Consider the following 22,773-nt stretch of genomic DNA (forward strand, 5'->3'; position numbering starts at 1 on the left):
TACTTTGTGCTCAAAACCATATTGTGGTGAGATTGGTATCCAGACCGTAATCAACCTGGGGTTGCTCAGCCACAGCATCCTTGATCACTTGGCTTGGTATTCAGATTGATAATAGGAATTTATTAATATTTATAAATATTAGTTACTATTTGGTCTGCAATATAATGATAATGACGTAACAATTATGGTTTAAAAATCTTAATCACCATACATTACCGGTGATTTCATGCGACTAACGGTTGCCGGCTTTACAAGTACGAGTCTGCCCCACCAGTTTACAAATATTCTTGCAAATCCGACCGCAAAGAAGTTGATATTCAAGGGTCATGTATCCAACTGCATCATCAGCCCCTCTTTCTTGGACATTTCCGAGTGAGAAAGATTCAATTCTTCTTCTCCAGTCCGAGATAGATAGATCAAAGATGATCGCCTCCTCTGTGGGACCTCCGTGAGCATGCTATGATGCACAAAGGCTCGTTTTTTGGGTCTCATCAGGATAGCGCCATTGTGCCCAGTCGTGCTACGAATGCCCTAGAAACATTGGTGGCATTAGACTAGGAATGTCTGATTCTTTTGCTTCGATCAAGATCTTTAGTCCTTTTAATAAGCTTGGCTGGTAGTTATAATTTGGCTTTTTTGTATTCGCATAGGATTTTAAGATTGAAAGGATTTCTCAAACTTCCCATTCTGAATTGCCTACTATTATTCACAACTGTTTTTATTCTTTTGCTGCCTTGGTTTTGAGGGTGATAAATTAGCTTTTGTTCTGGCAAACTACAAGTTTTCAGCATTTGCTTTTAAAAATTCTTTCTTATTGAGCTATTTTAATTATTGAGATTTTAAAGGTAGATTAAACACAAAAAGTATTAAATAAAAACCACAATAATCAAGCTATGCTAAATGCAAAGCTCAATAATTTGATATTATATGAATTCAAGTGGAGAGTCATGCCCTCTCGATATGCTACTCCTCAAGAAAAGACCCACTCTTAGGACTTTTTGATGTTGATATCAAGTGGTAATAAACTTAACCATCAATAAGAGTCGGACTAAGAAATAGCTCTAATATTAAGTTATAAGTGAATAAATTTTCCATTTTACTTTAGTCACTTAACTATACTTTTGACCACTTTGAAAAGTCCCACTCACAACTTCCATAAGTTGTATTCTCGACTTGAGGACATACTAACCCCATGAATGGTATTTATGCCACTTAGCCTTTGCACATGCTCCATATATTCAATATCATAATAAACACACAAAAGTACCATTAACATATCAGCCCATTATATTAAAGTTATATCCATTCACCTTTGTTTCATGTGTAGTCCAAAACCACTTATACCATAGTTTTATCTCCCAAAGACTAAGTTATCTGTGCATGAGTGGTCATCCCAAGACCATATTATAGTATCTTTATAATGTCTGAAAACGTAAGAAATACCCTTCTCTAATATCCCTTTTTCAATCCCTACTAAATCTCTATTTATCCACAACCATACTTGCCAACACAGCCATTGGGTCAAGGCTTGAAGGCTTGACCACTAAGTTCTATTGACTTTTAGGACTTCCTTATTACGTGATTATGCCTTTAGTCACTGCACAAAAGGATTGCTCCTTTTCCTTTCCATAGTCCAAGACTTTGGGATGAAATTTCAAAACACTGTTGTAATGTATGTGATCATGGGATAAAATTTAAATATACTATCACTGTGGATCCTTGAAACTTTAGGGGATAAATGGGGATAAAATAATCACCAAAGGTTTTTTTATCAAGCAATTGCCTCTTTTTCAATTAGCTTAAGGGGAGAAAGATAAGATGTGGCTTTACGTGAGCCTAGCCATATGGCTAAAGCGAAGTTCTGATAAGCCACACTAGGTATTTAAGTAGGTAGTGCCACCCACACTTAAATTAAGATCATCGATCATTCAATCTCCTAGGAAAGTTAAAGTTGACTCTTGAACACTTCACCAAATTACCTAACTTGTCCATACATGTTCATTTTAACCTCAAACTCCTCAATGGTTATATCATCGCCCACTATATAGGTATAACCTTCCTTAATCACACTAATGTTTTCTGACCAAACTAGATTTATTGGAGTCCTCCCTTTACTATCATTTTGAAGCTCACCAAACCCCCAAGGGTCTAGGAGATGATCACTTTGGGCTTTCACCTTCGGACTTGAACTCGGATTCAGATTCAGACTCAGATTTAGATTTAGATTTAGACTCAAATTCAGATTCAAATTCAGACTTGAACTGAGTTCCCACCCTAGTTTTGATCTCAGTCTCAATCTTGGTCTCGGTCTTGGTCCCGGTCTTGTTCCCTATCTTGGACAAACTCCTTGAACTCCATTTTGGATTTGGTCCCAACACTTATATGTGTTACAACACTTGTCATGTGTTAGTCTTTCTTGTGTCTCTTTTTAGATACTCATTCATTGATTGCTTCGTGTTCATTCTTTGAACACTTTGTTCAGAGCTCCACTCTTACTCTTGACTTTTCGAGTCTTGGTCTAAACATATTATACTTGTTGGACTTCCACTTTGACCACTGCCATATGGCATATTTTCAGCTTCTCTTTTGGCCTTAGAGTGATTCACATACCCCAAGATTTTCAAACTTTTGGGTAACACCCTTCTTTAATATTTCTTTAATATTTGTATATGATATCTTGATTTACTTAGGTGACTGATTCAAAAAAAAAACCTTGATTAAATAAGCATCCCTAATTGCATTAGGATGATGTGTTGCATGTGAGAAACAAAATCCCTAGGCCCCAAAGGGGAGTCAAAAAGGTGCCATGTGGTAGTGGTGGAGGCAAAAGCCAAATGAGTGTAACACATTTGAACTAAAAGCTCCGACTCAAAAAGTCAAGAGCAGGAGTGGAACTCCCAATGAAGGGCTCGAAGAACGAGCACGAAGTGAGCAATAAGTGAGTCTCTAGGAAAGGGATACAAGAGGACCAACACATAACACATGGAAGAATCTGAGATGGACCCGAGATGGACCTGAGATGGAGTCCGAGATGGGCCCAAGATGGAGTCTGAGATGGACCTAAGATGGAGTCCGAGGTAGACCTAAGATGGAGTCCGAGGTAGACCCGAGATGGAGTCTGAGATGGAGTCCGAGATGGACCTGAGGTGGAGTCTGAGATGGAGTCCGAGATGGACCCGAGATAGAGTTCGAGATGGACTTGAGATGGAGTCCAAGATGGAGTTCAAGATAGACCCAAGATGGAGTCCGAGATGGACCTAAGATGGAGTCCGAGGTGGACCCGAGATGGAGTCCAAAGTGGACCCAAGATGAAGTCCGAGATGGACCCGAGATGGACCCGAGATGGAGTCTGAGATAGACCTGAGATGGAGTCCGAGATGGACTCGAGATGGACCCGAGATGGAGTTTGAGATGAACTCGAGATGAGTTCCGAGATGGACCCAAGATGGAGTTCAAGATGGACCCGAGATGGAGGCCAAGATGGAACCGAGACCGAGACCGAAACCAAGACTGAGACCAAGTCCAAGTTCGAGTCCAAGACTGAGACCGAGTTTGAGTCCAAGTCTGAGTGCAAATACTAATATAGGTTGTTGGGTGAAAGCCCAAAGCGATCGTCCCCCAGGGGAGGGGGGGGGTTGGGGGGGGGGCTACAGGGAGTTCCAAAAGTATAGTAGGGAGAGTGTGGGGGTTGGACCCCAATGGAGCTAATTTGGCCAAGAAAGGTCAGTTTGGCCCAGGAAGGCTATACCCAACTGCTGGGAGATGGGATGACTACTAGAAAGTCCAAGGCTAGAGTGAATATAGATTGACAAGTGGGGTAAATTGGTGAAGTGTTCAAAAGCTGATTCTAGTTCCCTCGGGAGATTGAATGGTCGATACTCCTAGTCCAAGTGTGGGTGGCACTATCTACTTGGATACCTGGTATGGCTCAACAGAACCTCGCTCTAAGCCCATGGCTAAAGCACCCAAAGGCGGAAAGCGGGGAGAGTACCCATAAGGCTCATGTAGGGCTATGGTGTTTTGAAATGTCTTCCCAAAGTCCCAAATGATGGAAAGGAAGAGGAATAATCCTCTAGTGTAATGACCAAGGATGCAGTCACATGACAAAGAAGGAAGTCCTAGAGAATGAGAGGACTTAGTGGTCGGGTCTGTGGGCCTTGATCCAGTGGCAGTATTGGTGAACATAGCCGTGGATAGAAAGGGATTTGGTGGGGATTGGAAAAGAGATATTGAGAAAGGCTATTCCCCATGTCTGTGGGCATCTTAAGGATGCTAAAGAGTGGATCTAAGATGATCACTCATGGATGTAGTCTTTGAGAGACAGAATTATAATGTAAGTGGTGTTGGACCACCAATGTGACCAAGGTGAATGGGCATGGCTTTAGTGTAACAAGCTAATATGTCAGTGGTACCTTGGGGTGTCGATCATGAGATCAGACATGTGGAGTACTTGGACCAAGTGCAAAGGTTGAGGAGGTTGTGATTAAGATTCCTCCAAGTGGTTGGAGGTGTGGTTAAATGATTAAAATAGAATGGAAAAATTAGTCACTTACATTGCAATCTTAAACCTAGACTACAAATCAAAGTTAAAAATATCAGCATACTCATTTTTTAGCTAGTCAACTATCACAACATAAAGACTATATGAGGGATTTAAAGAGGTAATAAAAAACCAAGAAGGAAACATAGTTAAAAGTAATGAAGAGATAAAAGTGAATAGAAGGATGAAGTGAAATAAAAATAAAATGAATGAAAAAGAAAAATGAGAATATAAGATAAGGGGGAGAAATCTTAAAATTATACTTGACATAATTGCATTGCAATTAATTTATACTAAGGATGAGGTTAAAAACATGACTTAGCACCACTTATAATGATTAAAGTTTAAACTTAAAATCATCCATACATACAATTAGGTCTACCTTAATCCATGCATATGTATGTATATAGTTATTGCCATAGTGAATGAAAACTAACTCTACCATATAATAACCAATATAGAGAAAATACAAAAAAATTGTTGTTATAAAAATAAATTTAGAACTTAAAATATAACCCATTACAATCTTTTTAAATTTATATCCTAAAGTAACATTGCTCTTTTGAATATTGTATTCTAGATCATGATCTCTACCATCCCCTCATCCAAAAACTTGTCACCACTAATTATCATCATGTTGTGCATAATAGCACAAATTGTGATGCAATTGGATTGTGTGTAAAGATCTCATTGATAAAGCCTCTTATTTAAATATCACCATTGCATTTTTAGTTAACCAAACGCCCACTGAACTACAATTTTAGTAGAGAAGTGCATAAAGTTGTAATTGAAATAGTCCTCTCTAACAAACTTTGCTGGAAATGGAATAAACATCCCATAGCAACATCATATCCATCATTTGCTATCAAGTACTCGGGGATGTCCCCAAAACTAGTATGGTAAATGAAACCATTTAACCTTTCACTACAAACCATATATACTTGTGGACCAAACCCTAGGATCATTCATATATCTAGGATATCTGGCTTTTAAGTCTAAAAAGCAAGTTTGACTATAATTGCCTACACTTGAATTGCTGTTTATAATTAATCCACTCTTGTCTATCAAAACCAATTGAAACATTAATCTAGATGTGTGTGCAATCAATAGTTCCAACACAATTTGGAAAACTTATAACTTCTGGAAACCATCCTTCACTACTTGAAGTTCATCCCCTTCTAGCCACTTAATATATATGTTCCCATGCTTCTCTACAAGAAACTTCTTCAAAATCTTGATGCAAGTCAAGTGATAGCATTTAAATTTCTAGTCCATGTATCCCTTGTAGCTAACTGCTGCAAAAAAATAGTTATTTGTTTTGCTATAAAGTTTTTCCTTCATGAAATGTTATGAAGGATTCATACTGAAATCATCTTCTAGCAAATCACAAGTGAAACTCAAAAATAGTTTTTCTAATTTAAAAACCTTCATGGTGAGTGTAAAACAAATGCCACAAATGTAAACTCCTTTCTTTGGTAGACATCTATCTAATGAATCTGTCCCTTATGATCTTAAATGGAATTTTCCCAACTAAAAATCCACCAAAAACTTCATTGAATTGCCATATTTGTGGTTGATGAAAGTAGTAACAACATCAAAGCTATTCAAAGGCATAGAAGAGTGGAGCTTTTCTTGTTCTAAAAAATTCACATACCTCCATGAAACTCTTTTTCCTCACTATCAATGTCATTGTCCTCTCGGTCACGCAATGCTCCATTAATGGGAAAGAAGAATTTCGACTTAGGGCATTAGGGGTAATTTAGGATGCTGGCCGGAATCTAATCAAGATCCCGGGATCTTTGTAACATCACTCTTACATTCTAGTAGAGAATATTCTTGAAATTAAATATCTACACATGAATAGAGAATGCAAACTATTAGGGTTTTTGCTAATAGAGGGGAATGGCGCTGGCTGGGGCTGCAGCGATGGCGCTCGCACCTCGAATGCGGCCAGGGAGTCTTGGATTTTCGCGCAGCTGGGGCGTCCAGCGGCTGAGAGCAATGTGCTCGATGGAGCGCGTGAACAAGACGGAAGAGGAATGGAGAGCCGTGCTGAATAGCGAGCAATTCCGGATATTGCGAATGAAAGGAACCGAGTAAGGTGTTTTTGGATAGATTTTTTGCTGTGCTATTGCATATTTCCCATAGGCGATGCTGCATTTTTCTTGCATGATTCTACTTGCTGTGTTCTTGGCGGGACGACAAATTATGATAGTCTTTGTCTGTGACCGTGCAGGATGCCAGGGAGTGGCGAGTACAACAAGTTCTACGAGGACGGAGTGTACAACTGCGGGGGCTGCGGAACACCGCTCTACAAATCGACAGCAAAGTTTGATTCCGGATGTGGATGGCCAGCGTTTTTCGAGGGTCTTCCCGGAGCAATCAACAGAACAGTGAGCACTTTAGCTGTAGGCATCACCGAGAAATGTGTTTTCCAATGCAGGTAGACGCTGATGGCTATCGCACTGAGATTACGTGTGCTGCTTGTGGAGGACACCTCGGTCACGTCTTCAAAGGCGAGGGGTTTCCAACTCCGACGAACGAGCGCCACTGCGTGAATAGCATATCGCTCAAATTCGCTCCGGGTGACCAGGACAAGTGAGCTGTGTGGATGGCCTCTGCCAGGTACGTTCTCGAGCTCTGTTTTGTTAAGAAAAAACCAATTTTTGTTGGTACTTCTGCAGGTGACGGAAGTGGATTGTATTTGTCTGGAAAAATAAAAATCCCTCGTTTGTGGAAACGTTGTGTTCGCTATTCACTGCAAGTTGCATAGATTTTTTGTCGTCGTTTATCCGAGGACGAGGCAAGGTCTTTGCGGTGGACAGATGCCGACAAAATGCATTTCCAGTAAGAAATTCTCGCTGCTTTTGCAGTTTGATACCGCACTGAGATCATGCGTGGAGGAGGACAAAGTGGAAACGCTTTCTTCTAACATTTTGAAGGCTGTAGAATAAAAACAGGTAATCTAGAATGGGACCCTCTATATTCCTCTCTACCGAGCTCCTGTGAATATTTTCCTGGTTGTTTTCTAACAGCGAATGAACACGTGCGCGATTTGGAGATAGCGAAATCTCTCCTCGGGTGAAGTCGGGCTATCCTTACGCAGTGTTCGTGTTACCACCTTTTGGAAACTCAGAGATCATGCTGGTTTTGTGCAGGTTTGACGAGGCAGTGGCGCAAAAGAAATCGACTGTGGCTCCGTAATTGCATATTCAGGTTCGGTACTTGGATCCGCCTTTTGCTGCTTGTCTAAGATAACTCGGCGTTTTTCTCAGATTGGCGAAGAAAAGCAATGACGGGTCACATCTCAGCTCTCCTGTTACAATAAAGAAGAACACACGAGAATGTAACTGGAAAGCGATTGGGTACGAAAGCGTAGGCCACGCGAACGAACTTCCAACAGCGTTTCTCGGAATGTCAACGGAAGAGCCATGATAAACAGAGCCTCTACAGGTAAGATCCTTTCATGGCGTGGGATTTTGCTTGACTAAGTATATAGCCAGTGCGTGAGGCTACCTCCTTTCTTTCTAGACTCTTGTGATATGACTTGGTTGTCTTCCTACCAACAGGTAACAACATCAGGTCTCGCACAAGAAACAAAAGCAAAGGCGTGATGCAACAGCAACAGGTGCAATCTCTCACTTTGATTTAGTTTTTCTAACGTCTTGAGCTTGTGGTCTTCTTTCCAGACGCGGACGGGTATCTCGCAGCATGAAATCCAATTTGGAAAAATCTAGTTTCGCTAAGCAAAGGATCTGCGTAATCTTTGGCACCCCAAACAAGGAAAGGTTCGTGTTTGCAGATCGTATCGTATTTGGATGAACAGGGATAACATGAGGTTTGCAGCATTGATCAGCCGATGACATAATCTCGCAACATCGAGGCCAAGAACCACAGTGGAAACAAAAAAAATCTCTCGGGCGAGAGAAGAGATACCTATGGCTGCGCATAGGTGAACGCTCAATAGCATGCTGATGCAATCTACAGGTCTATAAGCGCAAAAAAAAAAAAAAAAAAGAAGAGGAAAACCACGCACTCAGTGCCGTGCTTTTCAACATAAATACTCTCCCAGTGCCTCCGCTGTATCACCAAAACGACCACCTTTGGCGCTTCGAGAGAGGTGAATTGAGCTGCATTGCACTCTCACATCTTCTAAAAATCTCTCTTTTCTTGTTGCAAGATTGCCACAGCGCTCGCATCTCTCCTGTGTCAAAGCTGAAAGAAGAATCTTTGTGCGGCGAGAAGAAGTGGCCAAGGTTTTTTAGCGTGTGTACGTAGAGCTTGATTTCCTGGTTTCGTGCGTAAGATGGCGCCGTGAAGCTCTCTCTTCTCTTCGCTGGATTGATCGATCAAATTCTCAGTGATCTTTCTTTCTCTCATTCTCTCTCGAGAGGAGACGATCGTCCAAGAGAAAGGAGGAGAAGATCGAAGATCATGGCATGGGCAGCACCTTACAAGGTGGTGCTTGGGAGCTTCGCGTTCCTCATCTTTTGGACGCTGGCCACCTTCCCGGCGGTCCGATGCCTCCCCGTCGGACGGACCGCAGGAGCTCTCCTGGGAGGAACGCTCATGGTCGTCTTCCAGGTCCTCTCTCCAAACCAGGCCTTCGCGGCGGTGGATCTTCCCATCCTCGGCCTCCTCTTTGGCACCATGGTCATCAGCGTCTACCTCGAGCGCGCCGATCTCTTCAAGTACCTCAAAATGGTGCTCTCATGGCGCTGCCGCGGCGCCAAGGACCTGCTCGTCCGCGTGAGCGTCTTCTCGGCGCTGGCCAGCGCGCTCTTCACGAATGATACCATCTGCGTGATCTTCACCGAGTTCGTGCTCAATCTGTGCAAGCAGCACAATCTCCCACCGGAGCCATTCCTCCTGGCGCTCGCCTCCAGCGCCAACATTGGCTCCGCCACCACGCCCATCGGCAACCCCCAGAACCTCGTCATCGCGATCGAGAGCAAGATCCAGTTCGGCAAGTTCCTCATCGGCGTCCTCCCCGCCATGATCGCCGGGATCGTCTTCAACATCCTCTTCCTCCTCGCCATGTACTGGCGGCAGCTCTCGCAAGGCCTGGCCGCCGCCGATGCTCCGCCACCCCTCCCCGCCCCCGCCGATGCCACCAGCGATCCATCCTCCGCCATGGAGCTGGGCGCGATCAAATCCATCCAAGTCATCTCCCCACACAATCACCACAGCCCGCGACGGTCGCCGCTCTCCTACGAGCGCCTCCACAGCGGGCCACTGAGCGCCGCCGCCGTGGGGGAATATCCCACCGCCGCCGCGGCGCCGCCATCGCCCATCGCGGAGGAGGACGACAAGCCCACGCCGCTCTACTCCTCCCGCGTCTACTCGCCCGTACACCCCATCGCCGAGAAGCAGCACCAGCTCTACTCTCCGCGGGTCCACTCCCCCGGGATGTCGCCCGCGGGGATGTATTCCCCCGCGTCGGGATATTCTCCCGCGCAGGCCACAGCGGCGAGGTTCTACTCCGGGCGGGACGGCCAAGCCCACCACGCCCACCACCACGCTGCGGCGCCGCACAGGGAGATAAACGAGCAGCACCACCACAGGGCGCAGCTGCGGGAGCACCTCACCACGCCCAAGGGCGGTAAAGATGTCACCGCGGACTACCCCGAGAAGCTGCAAGAGGCTACCGGGAAGGAGGAATATGCGCCGTGGTACCGGTGGGGTCCCAAGCTCCGGCGCAAGGCCTGGATGGCCGCGGTGTACGGCGTCACCGCAGGGTTCCTGGCGGCGCTCCTCTCGGGGCTCAATCTCACATGGAGCGCGCTCACCGCCGCCGTGGCGCTCATGGTGCTGGATTTCTCCGACGCTGGCCCCAGCTTGGACAGGGTAAGTGCCACCCTCGATCAATCATTCCCCCCTCCTCTTTTCGTTCGATCGATCCGATCGATTCTAGGGTACCATCATCTATGCCCTTTTTCCTCGATTCGATTGCTTCTTTTTCCCTTTTTCTTTGTGCTTCTCTGACCCGCAAATCTGATCGGGCATCCGGAATTCCAATTCCTCTAGAGCGGCCTCACGCTCTTTACGGTTCTCTCGGTTCATAGGCAGGCTTTTGCGCCGAGCATACTTTCGGTGTGTGTTGCCTACCAACATGGCGACATGGATGGATCTCTCATCTTTTTCTCTTCCTTTTTTCTCGCGTTCGCGGTACTATGGAGACTGTGGAGACTAAAGCCTTGATCTCGTCCTGTGCTCTTTCTTTGTTCCAGGTCTCTTATTCGCTGCTCGTCTTCTTTTCCGGGATGTTCATCACCGTGGATGGATTTAACAGCACTGGCGCTCCAGGCCAGTTCTGGAACGCTGTTGAGCCCCACACTCGAATCGATTCTGCAAAGGGGGTGGCCATCTTATCCCTCGTGATTCTCATTCTCTCCAACGTCGCATCCAACGTTCCAACTGGTGAGTCATTGATCCTTGTTCCCACTTTTTGGAGCTCTCTCCTTTCACTCACACTCGTGCTTACTCGTACTCTTTTTGAGAGATCCTTGTTTCCTCCTTTTTGAGCTCTTTCCTTTCAGTCACACCAGTGCGTACTCTTACTCTTTGTTGTTCCTCACAACTTTTTGCCTTTACTCCCACTCACATCCATCGTTTCTGCTCGGTGTTTCTCACATCCTTTTCTTTCTTTTCTCTGCAGTGCTGCTTTTGGGAACACGGGTGGCGGCATCGGCCGCGGCGATTCACGGGGCCAGCGTTACAAGATCGTGGCTTTACCTGGCATGGGTGAGCACAGTCGCTGGCAACTTCACTCTCATCGGCTCCGCTGCGAATCTCATCGTCTGCGAGCAAGCCCGGCAAGCAAAGCCCAACAGCTACAACCTCACCTTCTGGGCTCATCTCAAGTTCGGGATTCCTTCGACGTTGATCGTGACGGCTCTCGGGCTTCCGCTCATTCAAGGCTGAAACTTTGCGGGCTGGTCACTTTCGTTGATCCCTTCGCTGGAAGCTTTCGGGTGTATAGTATGACGCATATGGATGGATACGTAGCAAGCAGCAGACAGCGCCAAGCAAGGAACGCAAGAAAAAAAAGAAAGAAAAAAATGGAAGTTTTTCAGTCCCTTGCTTTTTAAGTAGCTCCTCTCGAGGCCTCTGAAGTGCAGGCTTTCGTTGGGCTTTTTCTGTACAATAAAAAGATTTCTAAGTTGTGAACAAAGATTTCTTCTGTGAAAACAAAAAATCGTTTTCTTTACCTGGCCAAAGTCGTGATATTTCGGCCGAGAAAATCTGACAGAAGAAATACTTTGTGGAATTTGGAGCAAAGTTGGAAACGTTTCTGGTCAACTAGTCAACCATCAAAGTCAAAACCTCGAGGTCTGATCGGACGGCCAAGGGAGAAAATTTCAACGACTACGACGTGTCCAAGTGGCATCTCAAGCCGCCAACCACGTGTCTATATATATACATTGACTTGCAGACACGTGGCAAAATATCAAACCCGCCATCTGAAAGCTCAAACGTCAAGCCGCAAAGCCTCTCTTCCAGGTTGGTGAGATATTCAGACATTTTTCTTCATTCTTTTTGTTCTTACTGGATCGCTCCCGCAGTTTGGAGAGACTTATCTATCAATCATAGACTAAAAGAGTTTTTTTTCTTGTGGACTTGGTTGATTTCTTGGTCCATCTCCATCAATCGATCAAACCAAGACTTCCCCGCGATTCCTTTTCCACGGAGTAGTGATCGATCGATCAACCGATATCCGATGATATGACCACTGACACCATCTCGTCAGCCTTGGATCAAAGGGAGCCCGACCGCGATGACGATGAATGTGGATGGCACTCCAAACGCCAAGTGCTTCCAGAAGGAGAGATTGAACTTATCGCTCTCCGCCCGGCGCGCTTGCTCGCTCACGATCAAGTTGGCGGCGGAGCCGACGAGCGTGAGATTCCCCGCCACGGTGCTGACCCAGGCCAGGACCAGCCATGCCCGCGTCACGCTCGCGCCGCTCGTCGCCGCCGCGGACGCCGCCACCCTCGACCCCAGCAGCAGCACCGTCGGGACGTTGGACGCGACGTTGGAGAGGAGCACGACGACGAGCGAGAGGAGCGCGATCCCGGACACGCTGTCGATCCGCGCGTGGGGTTCCACGGCCTTCCAGAGCTGGCCGGGCGCTCCGGTGCGATTGAAGCCGTCCACCGTGACGAACATCCCCGAGAAGAAGACGAGGAGCGAGTACGAGACTTGATCCAGGCACGGCCCCGCGTCGGAGAAGTCGAGCACGATGAGCACCACCGCCGCCGTGAGCGCCGTCCACGAGAGGTTGAGGCCGTAGAGCAGCGCCGCCAGCATCGCCAGGGTGACGAGGTAGACGCAAACCTTCCACACTTTCCTCCGGAGCCTGGATGCGCGTGTTGTCTTTAGCGGCGGCGATGATGGTGGTGGTGGTAGCGCTCCCGCCTCCTCATCGAATTCTTCCGGGACGTGGCTCCGCGTGGATCGTGAGCGGCGGAAGGAGCTCGAGCTTCTCGAGCTTCTCCGCGATTCCAGGCGGAGGAGATCGTCGATCACTGCCGGGGAGTGGAGCCAGTTTGGCGGATCGTGCTCTGTTTCCTCTGTTTGCTCCGCGTCCGCGGCGGCGATGGTCTTGCCGGATTCCTGGTAGCTCGAGGGGCTGGCGGCGAGGGGCTGGACGCGGACGAGGCTGACGTGGTCGTGCTCGCGGTCGTGATCGTCTTCCGGGAGCTCGGCCACCTTTGGAGCAGCGCCGCCAACTTCTGGCATTTGAATCATCGCCGCTGGCTTGTCAAGTTGTCCGCCACCACCGCCACCACCACCACTCTCCACGTCTCCAGCGGCGATGGCGTGGCGATCATCGATCTTGGGCAGCGGCTTGAGGCTCTTCCAGTAGAAGAGCAGCAGGAGCACGGTGTTGACGAAGATCCCCAGTGCCATTGCCGGAAGAACACCCACGAGGAACTTGAAGAAGGAGATCTTGCTCTCCACCGCGATGACCAGGTTCTGCGGATTGCCAATGGCGGTGGCGGCGGAGCCAATGTTGGAGCTGGTGGCGAGCGCCATGAGGTACGGCAGCACTGGCACGCGGTGCTGCTTGCAAAGCCTGAGCACGAACTCGGTGAAGATCACGCAAGTGGTGTCGTTCGTGAAGAGCGCGCTGCTCAGCGCCGAGAGGACGCAAATCCGGCACAGCAGATCCTTCGGGCCGCGGCTCCGCCACGAGAGCCCCGAGCCCAGATACTTGAAGAGATCGGCGCGCTCGAGGTAGACGCTCACGACCATGGTGCCGAAGAGGAGGCCCAGGATGGGGAGATCGATGGCGTCGAAGGCCTGGTTGGGAGAGATCACTTGGAAGACGACCATGAGCGAGGCGCCGAGCAAGGATCCCGCGGTTCTGCCAATTGGGAGGAATGGCACTGCTGGGAAGACTGCCAGGATCCAGAACACCGCGAATGCGATGCTCCCCAGCGCGACCTTGTGCGTCGCTGCCCATGCCATGATCGCGGAGGGGGAGCTCTTGTTCTATGTGTTCGTGGGATCGTTCGTCTTGCTGGATTGGTGATTGATCGCGGACTTATAGCATGTGGAGGAGATTTGCTGCTAATGGTGCCAAGGAGAGGCGATGGATTTGTCCGCTTCCAACCTTACAAGTGTTCTTGCGAGGTGGCCGAGATCCAGACCTGCCGAAATTCGCGTGTCAGTTCGGGTTGGGAGAGGTGATCCTGCGAAAGAGAATCGGGGCAACCGCTAGCATTCAATGCCCGAATCAATCCATTCGCAAACCAAGCGGAGCTCTCGATCGAGCTCCCACAATCAATCAGCACACGAAAAGAAAGGAATTAAAATGCGCATGCCAAAAGGAAATGCCAGCGAACTCGCGGAGGATCCACGATCGGTTTCACGAGCGCCAAGATCTCACGAGATCAAAGCAAAGCAAAAAGCAAGTAGAGATGGATGGATGGATGGAAAGAGAGGGCATACCAATTGGAAAAGCTTCCAATCCTCCTTAGAAGCCCGTCGTCGTCGTCGTCGTCTCGGTCGTAGTTGAGCACTCACGAGCTCCCCATCGCCGCATTTATAGGAAGACTCCATCCCTTCCGCCCCGCAAAACAAATCCTCATTTTAGTCCAGGGCTCCATGGATTAGGGTTTAAGCCCGCCACGTGGCACAGTCTCTGACACGTGTCCAATGCGTACGGAGCCGCCCGCCGGACGTACGCATGGCTGAGATCAGGCACATCTAGCGGTTGTGGCGACCGCGACCGTCGGATCCCGGGGGGTTCGCTAGATGATTCGCGCACAGTGACCCCGCGGCTAGAAAATTTTGGAGGTTGGCTTTGACAGTGGTTTCTCTTCTTCTTCTTCTTCTTCGCTCGTTCGCTCGCTCGCTATGCTGCTCTGGGAGAAGAAGTATCCATCGATGGGAAACCAATTGCCGCTTTCATCACCGGTCGGATCATAAACGTATGATCCTTTTCACGCGTTTGGAGACAATGTTGCCATCGAGCATTTTAAGCCGGGAAAGCTCAAGGGCCACAAGCAGACAGCTGCAATTTGGGCGATGTCGAGATGAGTGTTACAGTGACGTTTGAACTTAAAAGAGCATTGTACCTCTCTTGATCGAATTCCTCCGTTAAGTCACGGTAAAACTGTACCTGTCCTGGGCCGGCGAAAGAGAACAACATAGGAAACATTAGAAAACTTGCAAGAAAGGAGAAGTACCTCGTCCATGTCAGTGTTAAAAAAACTTTTTCCTTTTCTTGCTTTCTCTCTTCTCTTTGCTCGAGTGGTTCACGCTTCCTGTGTCCCGGAAGAGGAGGAGACACTGCTTGACAGCCCCGCGGCATCCACAGCGAATGTCGCAAGTTCATCGAAGCTTGCTCACATTCTCTCACATTCTCATGTTGGTGAATGATAGCGCCGCTGCGCTACAAGCCAAGACCGTCCAGCCGTCCGGAAGAGACTTTCCCTCCGGCTGATGATAAGAAAGAAGTTGACACCCAGAGCCGTGATCCCGAGGACATCTGTACAAAACAGGCACACGCGCAGCCTTAGACCGGAAATTTTTAGCCGAAGAAAAACAAGCATAAAAGGAAAAACAAGTTGCACGAAAAGAAAATCGTGTACCGCCAGTGAGGAAAAAACATACCCCCCGGTGCGTGCGAGATCCGGGGCTGGATTTCGCTTGGCTTGACCTCAGTGTTGCGACCTTCCCAAGAATCTGAGAAAGCTCCACATGAATGTAGAAGCTGCGAATAGTGCTGCACCGACCAGCAATGCGGTGTTGAAACCCACGCTCACCAGCAGGTTGACTAGAATGCCAGCGATGGCGACACCGAAGAAGTTTGCCCAGAAGGAACTCCAGAATGGCATTCCCAGAACCACAGAAGCCATGGCACCTGTCCAAGCTCCAGTCCCCGGGAACGGGACTGCCACAAAAAGCATTAGTCCCAGCCACTTAAATTCCTGGATAGGCCCGGCCTTGCGTCTCGTGTGTTTGTAAATCGAATCCAAAACTTTCCTGGCACTGGAGCTCCTCGCTGTGAGAAACGTAGTTAACTGTTCCATGTAGAGCAGCACCAATGGCACAGGGATCATATTCCTGCCAAATAGAAAACGCATGTCAAAGCTTGAGACGTGACATGCTTGAATGCTTAGCTATGCATACTAGAAGTTAGAACAAAACAAAACAAGATCAAGGAAACTATACGTGTGACTTACCCGGCCACCGAGAGACAGTAGACTAGAAGAGGATTCAGCCGCATCCAATACCCGACTGGAATCGCCCCGCGAAGCTCCAGCACTGGAAGCGTCGCGAGCGCAAAGACGATTGCCTCGTCTGGCCACCGCGAGCTGCGAAGATAATCTGCTATGCGGAGTCCCAGGGCGGATGCTCCGATGGAAGAAGACTCGGCGGCTCCTCCAGCCGCGGCATAGGCGAGAAGGTTGCTTGAGAGGATCCACGCAAGGAGCGAAGCAGCGGTCCCTTTGGCAATGGCAGCGAGAATTTTCTTGCCGCTACCGCTGATTCTGGAGTCCGATGGCCATGAATCGGCGTTTTTTGATGCCGCGCATCGCAGTCGAGGTTGGATCTGGATGCCTTGTCTCGAGATCGAGAGATGACTTACTTGAAGAGAAGATTTCGTGATCGGGATGCGCGGCAGCGATGCTAGAGCCTCTGCATTGCACGGCTGCGACCTCCGCAACTCCGATCCGGCAGCAGCCAAGCTCCAGCGCCCTGCGCTCACGGCAGAGATCATCCTGGCACAATAAACCCTAGGACGCCATAGCCGGGAAGAATATCCAAGAGGGAATAATCTTCTCGTTTAAATCCGCCCCAAGAACATGTTTGACAGTAGGACAAAGGTCGCTGGCACGGAGCTCTGGATCGCTTGATTGCAGCGGAGAAGATCGCTGTGGATGTTGCAGCAGCCGAGAATCGTGTTCCAGGCGATCGACGTGGGCTCGAATGGCATGCTTTCGAAGAGATCTCGCGCATCGCCCATCTCCCCCACGCGTCCGAATACCCCGATCATACAGCAGTAGTGCTCCAGGATTGGAGCGATCGCGAAATCGGTGCTCATCGACCGGAAGCACTGGCGCGCGAGATCCATCTGCCCGACGTGGTTGAATCCAGAGAAGATCCCCACGAATGTGAGATTGTCTGGCATCAAACCCTCGAGGAGCATGCGATCGAGCAGCTCCAGCGCCTGGATCGTGTGCCCGGCCTGGGAGTGCGCCAGAATCAGGTAATTCCAGGGCCCCCAGCGCGGCTCCGGCATCCGGGAGAACATCTCCCTCGCGCGATCGAGGAGCCCATCTCTGGCATAGGCAGTGATCACCGCGTTCCAGGTCACGGCATTCCACTGCGGCATGAGATCAAACAGCCGCTGCGCTCCTGCGATGTTTTTGCAATCCGAGTGCCCTGCCACGATCGCGGTCCACGAAACCACGTCGCGAATTGGGGCTCCGTGGAAGAATGCGAGTGATCGATCGATCCTGGCGTGCTGGGATGCCGCCGCTGCGATCATCACGTTCCATGCAGTGATCTGGCGATCGGGGAAGGAATCAAACACAGATTCGAGCTCGTCGAGAGGCGAGCAGCGACGCGCGTGGGCGTGGAGGAGCGCCGAGAAGGTCACGGAAGAGTGTAACGGCATCTTGTCATAAAAGAGTTTAGAAGATTCTAGATCCCCAGCTTGGGCATATGCTGCGAGCATGGTAGTCCATGAAACCACGTCGCATATTCTCATAGAAAGAAAGAGACTTCTTGCTTGAGAGACTTTGTAGTAGAGAATGTATGCCTGTAGCATGGCATTAGACATTGGTAAGCTGGGATCAAGAATGGAGTTAAAGATAGATTCCGCATCTTCCAGATGCCCGTTCTCGGCATATGCCATTAGCATCGCTGAAGAAGATACCATGCTAGAGCAGGGCATCTTCGCAAAGAACCTCGCGGCTCCATCTAAATCGCCGCTTTGCGAGCAGCAGGTGATCATGGTCGTCCATGAGATCACGTCTCTCTCAGCCATCCGATGAAAGATCTTTGTTCCATTGGTCACATCCCCAGCTTGGGCATATGCCAGGAGCAAAGAGTTCCAAGACACAAGATTGGTCTCTTCCATGGAATCAAAGAATGTCTTCGATTCGCGAAGATGCCCGGCCTGGGCAAGCGCCGCCAGCACCGCGCTCGCGGATACCACATTGTGCTGCGGCATTCGATCGAACCCCCACTTTGCCCTCTCCACGGCGCCATTTTGGGCATAGGCCGCGAGAAGGATGCTCCACGAGTAGAGGTTAGGGTTCCTGAGGCCGTGGAAGACGAGCTGGGCTTGATCCAAGCTCCCGCATTTGCCATACATGTCGATGAGGCGATTCGCAAGGTATCGGTCGCGCGAGAGCCCAGATCGCACGATCTGGCCGTGGATTTCACTGCCCAGGAAGAGATCGCGAGCGATCCCGCAGGATTGGAGGCGTTGAGCGTAGACATTGATGGCTTGATGCTCGGTGAGGAAGAATCTCATTCATTTAGGGCTTACAGCATGCCAAGTCAGCAAAAACGAAGAGCGAATATTCTGTGAATGGATGGATATTCTGGGATTCTTTCTCTTGGGACCTAACCCTAAGGGATAGATCCGGCGTGGATTGCCGGGGAGCAACGCAAGTCGGGGGAGATTCATGGCTTCCACCGACGCATTCAGTGGCGATGAGACGGCGCCCTTCTTCGGATTCATTGGCGCCGCGGCAGCTCTGGTCTTCTCGTGTAAGTTCTTGCCTCTCACCGCCATGGCTGGACTGGATCTAGGGTTGTGGTGCGTGTCTCGGCTGCGCGGCATTGCAATGCCTGAGCTTGGGCCATGGATTCGCCTTCCTGCGCGATTTCCTTGCCACAATCCCGAGATTTCGATCCCAAAATTCCCCATTTTCTTATGGAATTTTCTTTGCAGGCATGGGAGCTGCCTATGGAACCGCAAAGAGTGGTGTTGGAGTGGCATCCATGGGCGTGATGCGGCCGGAGCTCGTGATGAAATCGATCGTGCCAGTGGTCATGGCTGGAGTGCTGGGAATCTACGGCCTCATCATCGCTGTGATTATCAGCACGGGCATCAACCCAAAGGCAAAGTCCTACTACTTGTTCGATGGCTACGCTCATCTATCGTCCGGGCTGGCTTGCGGCCTCGCGGGTCTCTCGGCTGGAATGGCAATCGGGATTGTCGGTGACGCTGGAGTCCGGTAAGTTCGATCGATCAAAAGCCATCTTTTTCTTCGATATCTCCATTGATTGGTTTGTTTTTCTTTGCAGGGCGAATGCGCAGCAACCCAAGCTTTTTGTTGGAATGATCCTCATTCTCATCTTTGCCGAGGCTTTGGCTCTATACGGTCTCATTGTGGGAATCATCCTGTCGTCCCGAGCTGGCCAGTCGAGAGGGTAAGCACAGCAGCAGCAAGATTAAGGTGGTGCATAAGCCAGCATTTTAGCGCTTTTTTTTTTCTTCTTACTACCTGTATTATTACTATTCCTTCCAATAATCCTCGCTTTTCTCGTATGTTTTGAGCTGTCTCTCTCTCTTTTACGCTATGAATGTCCAGGAGATCTAGCGGCTTCTTCGATGGCTTAATTCCATTCTATGTGAAGAAGATCCGGGCTTGTTCCAGCTCCAGAGATCTTTCGAGCTGCCAGGAACTCCACCGCGAGATTGTCAATCAGGGGCTCGGGAAGAACAGGCTGATCGCGAATCTCCTCGTGGGTTTGTATGGGAAGTGTGGCAGCGTCGAGGCAGCGGGGTGTGTCTTTCGAGAGATCGCGAATCCAAACGTTTTCTCCTGGAACATCTTGGCTGGAGCGTATGCCCAGAATGGGCATAGCGAGAAAGCGAAGGAGGTTTTTGACGAGATGCCGAGCAGGGATAGAGTGTCATGGGCGACGATCTTGACGGGTTATAGCGGCCATGGTCGGGAAGCAATGGAGATCTTCCAAGCAATGCCTCAGTGGGATATGGTTTCGAGCAATATCATTCTCACGACAGCTTCGCAAGGGCTGGATCTGGAGGAACTGAGAGCGCTGTTCCAGGCGATGCATCAAAGAGATGAGATCTCCTGGACGGGAATCTTGAAACTTTATTCCGTGAATGATCGTTTCGAGGAAGCCAAGCTGGTGTTCTACCGGATGCCACAGCGAGATCTTGTGTGTTGGACTGTGATGATCTGCGGATATGCCCAGCGTGGGCATATGAATCTAGCTCGGGCAATGTTTCGAGCTATGCCGGAACAGGACGAAGTATCGTGGACTGCGATGATCCAGGCGTGTGTAAGTCGAGATTTGTTTGACGAAGCGAGGGAGATGTTCATGAGCATGCCCAGGCGAGGGATCGTTCACTGGAACGCGATGATCCAAGCCCATGTCGAGCGATTCAGAGTGGACGAGGCCGAGCGAATGCTCCACAAGATGGCACAGTGGGATGCTTTTTCGGGGACGATCATGGTGGCGGGGTTTGCCCAAGCTGGTCGACTCGATCGATCCATGGAAACGTTCCGAGCGATGCGTCGCAGGGTCTCTGTGACTTGGAACGCGATGGTTCACGGCTACGCACAGAACGGCGAGCTGGATCAGGCCCTGGAGACGCTGGAAAGGATGCCGCGGCACGATCTGGCGTCCTCGACTGGGCTCCTCACCTGGCTGGGGCGGCGCAACATGGCGGAGAAGGCCAGAGATCTCTTCGCCAGGATGCTCGTCCGGGATGATATCGCGTGGAACGCGATGCTCGAGGCGCTGGTGGCGAGTGGAAACATCGCCGAGGCGTGGGAGTTCTTTGTGGGGGCAATGCCGAGGGACCAAGTCTCGTGGAGCACAATGGTGGCGGGGTTTGCTCAGTGCGGGGAGTGGAGGCGATCGATCGAGCTGTTTGGAGAGATGCTCCAGAATGGTTTCCATGCCGATGGGATCGGCTTCGTGGGCGTGCTCACCGCGTGTAGCCATGCAGGGCTGGTCTCTTGTGCGTGCCAGTTCCTAGCTTCCATGCGCGTGGATCATGGAATCTCTCCAGAGCTGGATCACTACGGTTGCATTGCCGATGCGTTTGGACGAGCTGGGAACGTGAAAGATGGGCTCGATCTCTTTGCCAACATGCCTGTTCATCCGGACGAGGTGGTGATCAAGTCATTGCTGGGACTATTGGATTGAAAGAACAAAGATGTATGGAAACGATAGAAACTATAAGACCTTTAACCTTTGCAAGATCTTCGATGCCATCTTTAGCCCGATCCTGCGATGCGCTTCCAAAGAGATTTTCGTGGTGGACTTCTCAAGCTTGTCCAAAGACTTGAGACCTTGGATCTTGCACAATGCCTCACTGGACTCGCATAGAAGCCTCTTGAGGATCTCGCCTGTCAAGCCGTGGTTGACATCCATCCTTTCCTTTGCAACATCCATACTTTGCTTTGCAAGATTGAACTGTCGTTCCACTCTCCCTTGTTCCTCCTTTTGTAGCTTTTCTAGCTTGCGCAGTTCCACTTCCAAGACTAACCCATCCTTCTGGAGCCTGCCCTGCTTGAATTTGAGCTGCTCCAGTGCCGCTTCCTGGGTCTTGCAAATGCTGAGGAGCTCCTCTCGCTGCTTATCCAATTTTTCCATTAGAAGATTGTTGAAGCGCGTTTGTTCGTCCAGCTCGTGCAGTCCCGCTTTCAGGACTATCACATCCTCTTCGAGCCTGCATTGCAACGCCGCTTGCCTCTTGCACAAGCTGAGGAGCTCCTCTTGCTGCTTATCCATCTTTTCCATTACAAGACTGTTGAAGCTGGTCTGTTCCATCTTGTGCTGCTTGTGTTCCGCTTCCAGGACTATCACATCCTCTTCGAGCCTGCGTTGCAACGCCACTTGCCTCTTGCAAACGTTGAGGAGCTTCTTATCCATCTTTTCCATTACAAGACGGTTGAAGCTAGTCTGTTCCGTCTTGTGCTGCTTGTGTTCCGCTTCCAGGACTATCACATCTTCTTCAAGCCTGTCTTGCAGCGCGGCTTGCCTCTTGCAAATGTTGAGGAGCTCCTCTCGCTGCTTATCCATCTTTTCCATTACAAGACTGGTCTGTTCCATCTTCTGCTGCTTGTGTTCTGCTTCCAGGACTATCACATCCTCTTCGAGCCTGCCTTGCAACGCCGCTTGCCTCTTGCAAACGTTGAGGAGCTCCTCTCGCTGCTGATCCAACTTTCCCATTACAAGATTGTTGAAGCGCATATGTTCTATCTTGTGCTGCTCTTCCAGCTCGCGCAGTTCCGCTTCCAGGACTATCACATCCTCTTCGAACCTGCCTTGTCGCACCGTTTGCCTGAGGAACTCCTCTCGCTGCTTATCCATCTTTTCCACTACAAGACTGTTGAAGCTGGTCTGTTCCATCTTGTGTTGCTTGTGCTCCGCTTCCAGTACTATCACATCCTCTTCGAACCTGCCTTGCTCGATCTTCTGCTGCCACAGCGCCGCTTCCTGCCTCTTGCAAACGCTGAGGAGCTCCTCCTGCTGTCTGTAGAAACTCCTCTGGCCCTCGTGCACGCGCTGCAGTTGCGTCTTGTGCAGCTCTTCCAGCTTGCGCAAGGCTGCTTGAACCTGCGCTGTGACATCCGCTCGGTGCTTCCCTTGCTCGATCTTGTGCTCCTCTTGAACCTTTTGCAGTGCCGCTTTCACGTCCGCATTCAAGGGAGGTGCTTTGCTCCTCCGGATCGCATCCGCCTCCAGCACCTGTTTGCACTGCTGCACCATCGCTCCGG

General features: G+C 49.6%; 7 protein-coding genes across 11 annotated transcripts; 4 read left to right on the top strand and 3 right to left on the bottom strand.

Moving 5' to 3' along the window:
• Nucleotides 1-6,428: 6,428 nt before the first annotated feature.
• LOC9644082 (peptide methionine sulfoxide reductase B5) lies at nucleotides 6,429-7,280 on the top strand. Its single transcript, XM_002984322.2, has 4 exons — nucleotides 6,429-6,636; nucleotides 6,777-6,933; nucleotides 6,984-7,165; nucleotides 7,225-7,280. The coding sequence occupies exons 1-3, from the start codon at nucleotides 6,443-6,445 to the stop codon at nucleotides 7,140-7,142; spliced, it is 510 nt and encodes a 169-aa protein (XP_002984368.2). The 5' UTR covers nucleotides 6,429-6,442; the 3' UTR covers nucleotides 7,143-7,165; nucleotides 7,225-7,280.
• A 405-nt stretch (nucleotides 7,281-7,685) lies between these two features.
• On the top strand, nucleotides 7,686-11,714 carry LOC9644083 (silicon efflux transporter LSI2). Of its 2 annotated transcripts, XM_024689395.1 has the most exons (8): nucleotides 7,686-7,756; nucleotides 7,816-7,993; nucleotides 8,110-8,168; nucleotides 8,230-8,328; nucleotides 8,387-8,660; nucleotides 8,721-10,387; nucleotides 10,771-10,960; nucleotides 11,199-11,714. In XM_024689395.1, exons 6-8 carry the CDS (start codon nucleotides 8,975-8,977, stop codon nucleotides 11,462-11,464), a joined length of 1,869 nt encoding a protein of 622 aa, XP_024545163.1. In that variant the 5' UTR covers nucleotides 7,686-7,756; nucleotides 7,816-7,993; nucleotides 8,110-8,168; nucleotides 8,230-8,328; nucleotides 8,387-8,660; nucleotides 8,721-8,974; the 3' UTR covers nucleotides 11,465-11,714. The 2 variants fall into 2 exon arrangements, with proteins under 2 accessions (XP_024545163.1, XP_024545164.1); XM_024689396.1 differs by lacking the exon at nucleotides 7,686-7,756 and having other exon boundaries at nucleotides 8,387-10,387.
• A 330-nt stretch (nucleotides 11,715-12,044) lies between these two features.
• On the bottom strand, nucleotides 12,045-15,710 carry LOC9644084 (silicon efflux transporter LSI2). 4 transcript variants are annotated; one of them, XM_024689400.1, is made up of 5 exons: nucleotides 15,665-15,710; nucleotides 15,238-15,539; nucleotides 15,127-15,170; nucleotides 14,498-15,062; nucleotides 12,045-14,196 (listed from the first exon to the last, which is right to left on the bottom strand). In XM_024689400.1, the coding sequence occupies exon 5, from the start codon at nucleotides 14,012-14,014 to the stop codon at nucleotides 12,287-12,289; it is 1,728 nt and encodes a 575-aa protein (XP_024545168.1). In that variant the 5' UTR covers nucleotides 14,015-14,196; nucleotides 14,498-15,062; nucleotides 15,127-15,170; nucleotides 15,238-15,539; nucleotides 15,665-15,710; the 3' UTR covers nucleotides 12,045-12,286. The 4 variants fall into 4 exon arrangements, with proteins under 4 accessions (XP_024545168.1, XP_024545167.1, XP_024545165.1 ...); XM_024689399.1 differs by lacking the exon at nucleotides 15,665-15,710 and having other exon boundaries at nucleotides 15,127-15,175; nucleotides 15,238-15,536; XM_024689397.1 differs by lacking the exon at nucleotides 15,665-15,710 and having other exon boundaries at nucleotides 15,127-15,536.
• On the bottom strand, nucleotides 15,558-16,803 carry LOC9644403. The gene is made up of 2 exons (XM_002984434.2): nucleotides 16,237-16,803; nucleotides 15,558-16,117 (listed from the first exon to the last, which is right to left on the bottom strand). The coding sequence occupies exons 1-2, from the start codon at nucleotides 16,773-16,775 to the stop codon at nucleotides 15,712-15,714; spliced, it is 945 nt and encodes a 314-aa protein (XP_002984480.2). The 5' UTR covers nucleotides 16,776-16,803; the 3' UTR covers nucleotides 15,558-15,711.
• Nucleotides 16,804-16,841: 38 nt separating this feature from the next.
• LOC112351485 (pentatricopeptide repeat-containing protein At4g02750-like) lies at nucleotides 16,842-18,140 on the bottom strand. Its single transcript, XM_024689472.1, has one exon. The coding sequence runs from the start codon at nucleotides 18,138-18,140 to the stop codon at nucleotides 16,842-16,844; it is 1,299 nt and encodes a 432-aa protein (XP_024545240.1).
• A 481-nt stretch (nucleotides 18,141-18,621) lies between these two features.
• LOC9644404 (V-type proton ATPase subunit c2) lies at nucleotides 18,622-19,545 on the top strand. Its single transcript, XM_002984324.2, has 3 exons — nucleotides 18,622-18,778; nucleotides 18,963-19,248; nucleotides 19,319-19,545. The coding sequence occupies exons 1-3, from the start codon at nucleotides 18,694-18,696 to the stop codon at nucleotides 19,446-19,448; spliced, it is 501 nt and encodes a 166-aa protein (XP_002984370.1). The 5' UTR covers nucleotides 18,622-18,693; the 3' UTR covers nucleotides 19,449-19,545.
• A 52-nt stretch (nucleotides 19,546-19,597) lies between these two features.
• On the top strand, nucleotides 19,598-21,196 carry LOC112351486 (pentatricopeptide repeat-containing protein At4g02750-like). Its single transcript, XM_024689473.1, has one exon. It carries the CDS (start codon nucleotides 19,598-19,600, stop codon nucleotides 21,194-21,196), a length of 1,599 nt encoding a protein of 532 aa, XP_024545241.1.
• The last annotated feature ends 1,577 nt before the right edge of the window (nucleotides 21,197-22,773 follow it).

Source organism: Selaginella moellendorffii, unplaced genomic scaffold (genome assembly GCF_000143415.4).
Source record: "Selaginella moellendorffii unplaced genomic scaffold, v1.0 SELMOscaffold_62, whole genome shotgun sequence".
Lineage (NCBI taxonomy): Eukaryota > Viridiplantae > Streptophyta > Lycopodiopsida > Selaginellales > Selaginellaceae > Selaginella > Selaginella moellendorffii.

Excerpts from the sequence above, each read along its gene's own strand:
- LOC9644082 (XM_002984322.2), top strand. The coding sequence starts at position 6,443 with ATGGCGCTGGCTGGGGCTGCAGCGATGGCGCTCGCACCTCGAATGCGG. Across the intron at positions 6,637-6,776 it reads TTGCGAATGAAAGGAACCGA|GATGCCAGGGAGTGGCGAGT; the intron begins GTAAGGTGTTTT and ends GTGACCGTGCAG. Across the intron at positions 6,934-6,983 it reads CCGGAGCAATCAACAGAACA|GTAGACGCTGATGGCTATCG; the intron begins GTGAGCACTTTA and ends TTTCCAATGCAG.
- LOC9644083 (XM_024689395.1), top strand. The coding sequence starts at position 8,975 with ATGGCATGGGCAGCACCTTACAAGGTGGTGCTTGGGAGCTTCGCGTTC. Across the intron at positions 10,388-10,770 it reads CTGGCCCCAGCTTGGACAGG|GTCTCTTATTCGCTGCTCGT; the intron begins GTAAGTGCCACC and ends TCTTTGTTCCAG. Across the intron at positions 10,961-11,198 it reads CGCATCCAACGTTCCAACTG|TGCTGCTTTTGGGAACACGG; the intron begins GTGAGTCATTGA and ends TTTTCTCTGCAG.
- LOC9644084 (XM_024689400.1), bottom strand. The coding sequence starts at position 14,014 with ATGGCATGGGCAGCGACGCACAAGGTCGCGCTGGGGAGCATCGCATTC.
- LOC9644403 (XM_002984434.2), bottom strand. The coding sequence starts at position 16,775 with ATGATCTCTGCCGTGAGCGCAGGGCGCTGGAGCTTGGCTGCTGCCGGA. Across the intron at positions 16,118-16,236 it reads TACTGTCTCTCGGTGGCCGG|GAATATGATCCCTGTGCCAT; the intron begins GTAAGTCACACG and ends TCTATTTGGCAG.
- LOC112351485 (XM_024689472.1), bottom strand. The coding sequence starts at position 18,140 with ATGGAAGAGACCAATCTTGTGTCTTGGAACTCTTTGCTCCTGGCATAT.
- LOC9644404 (XM_002984324.2), top strand. The coding sequence starts at position 18,694 with ATGGCTTCCACCGACGCATTCAGTGGCGATGAGACGGCGCCCTTCTTC. Across the intron at positions 18,779-18,962 it reads GGCAGCTCTGGTCTTCTCGT|GCATGGGAGCTGCCTATGGA; the intron begins GTAAGTTCTTGC and ends TTTTCTTTGCAG. Across the intron at positions 19,249-19,318 it reads GTCGGTGACGCTGGAGTCCG|GGCGAATGCGCAGCAACCCA; the intron begins GTAAGTTCGATC and ends TTTTCTTTGCAG.
- LOC112351486 (XM_024689473.1), top strand. The coding sequence starts at position 19,598 with ATGTCCAGGAGATCTAGCGGCTTCTTCGATGGCTTAATTCCATTCTAT.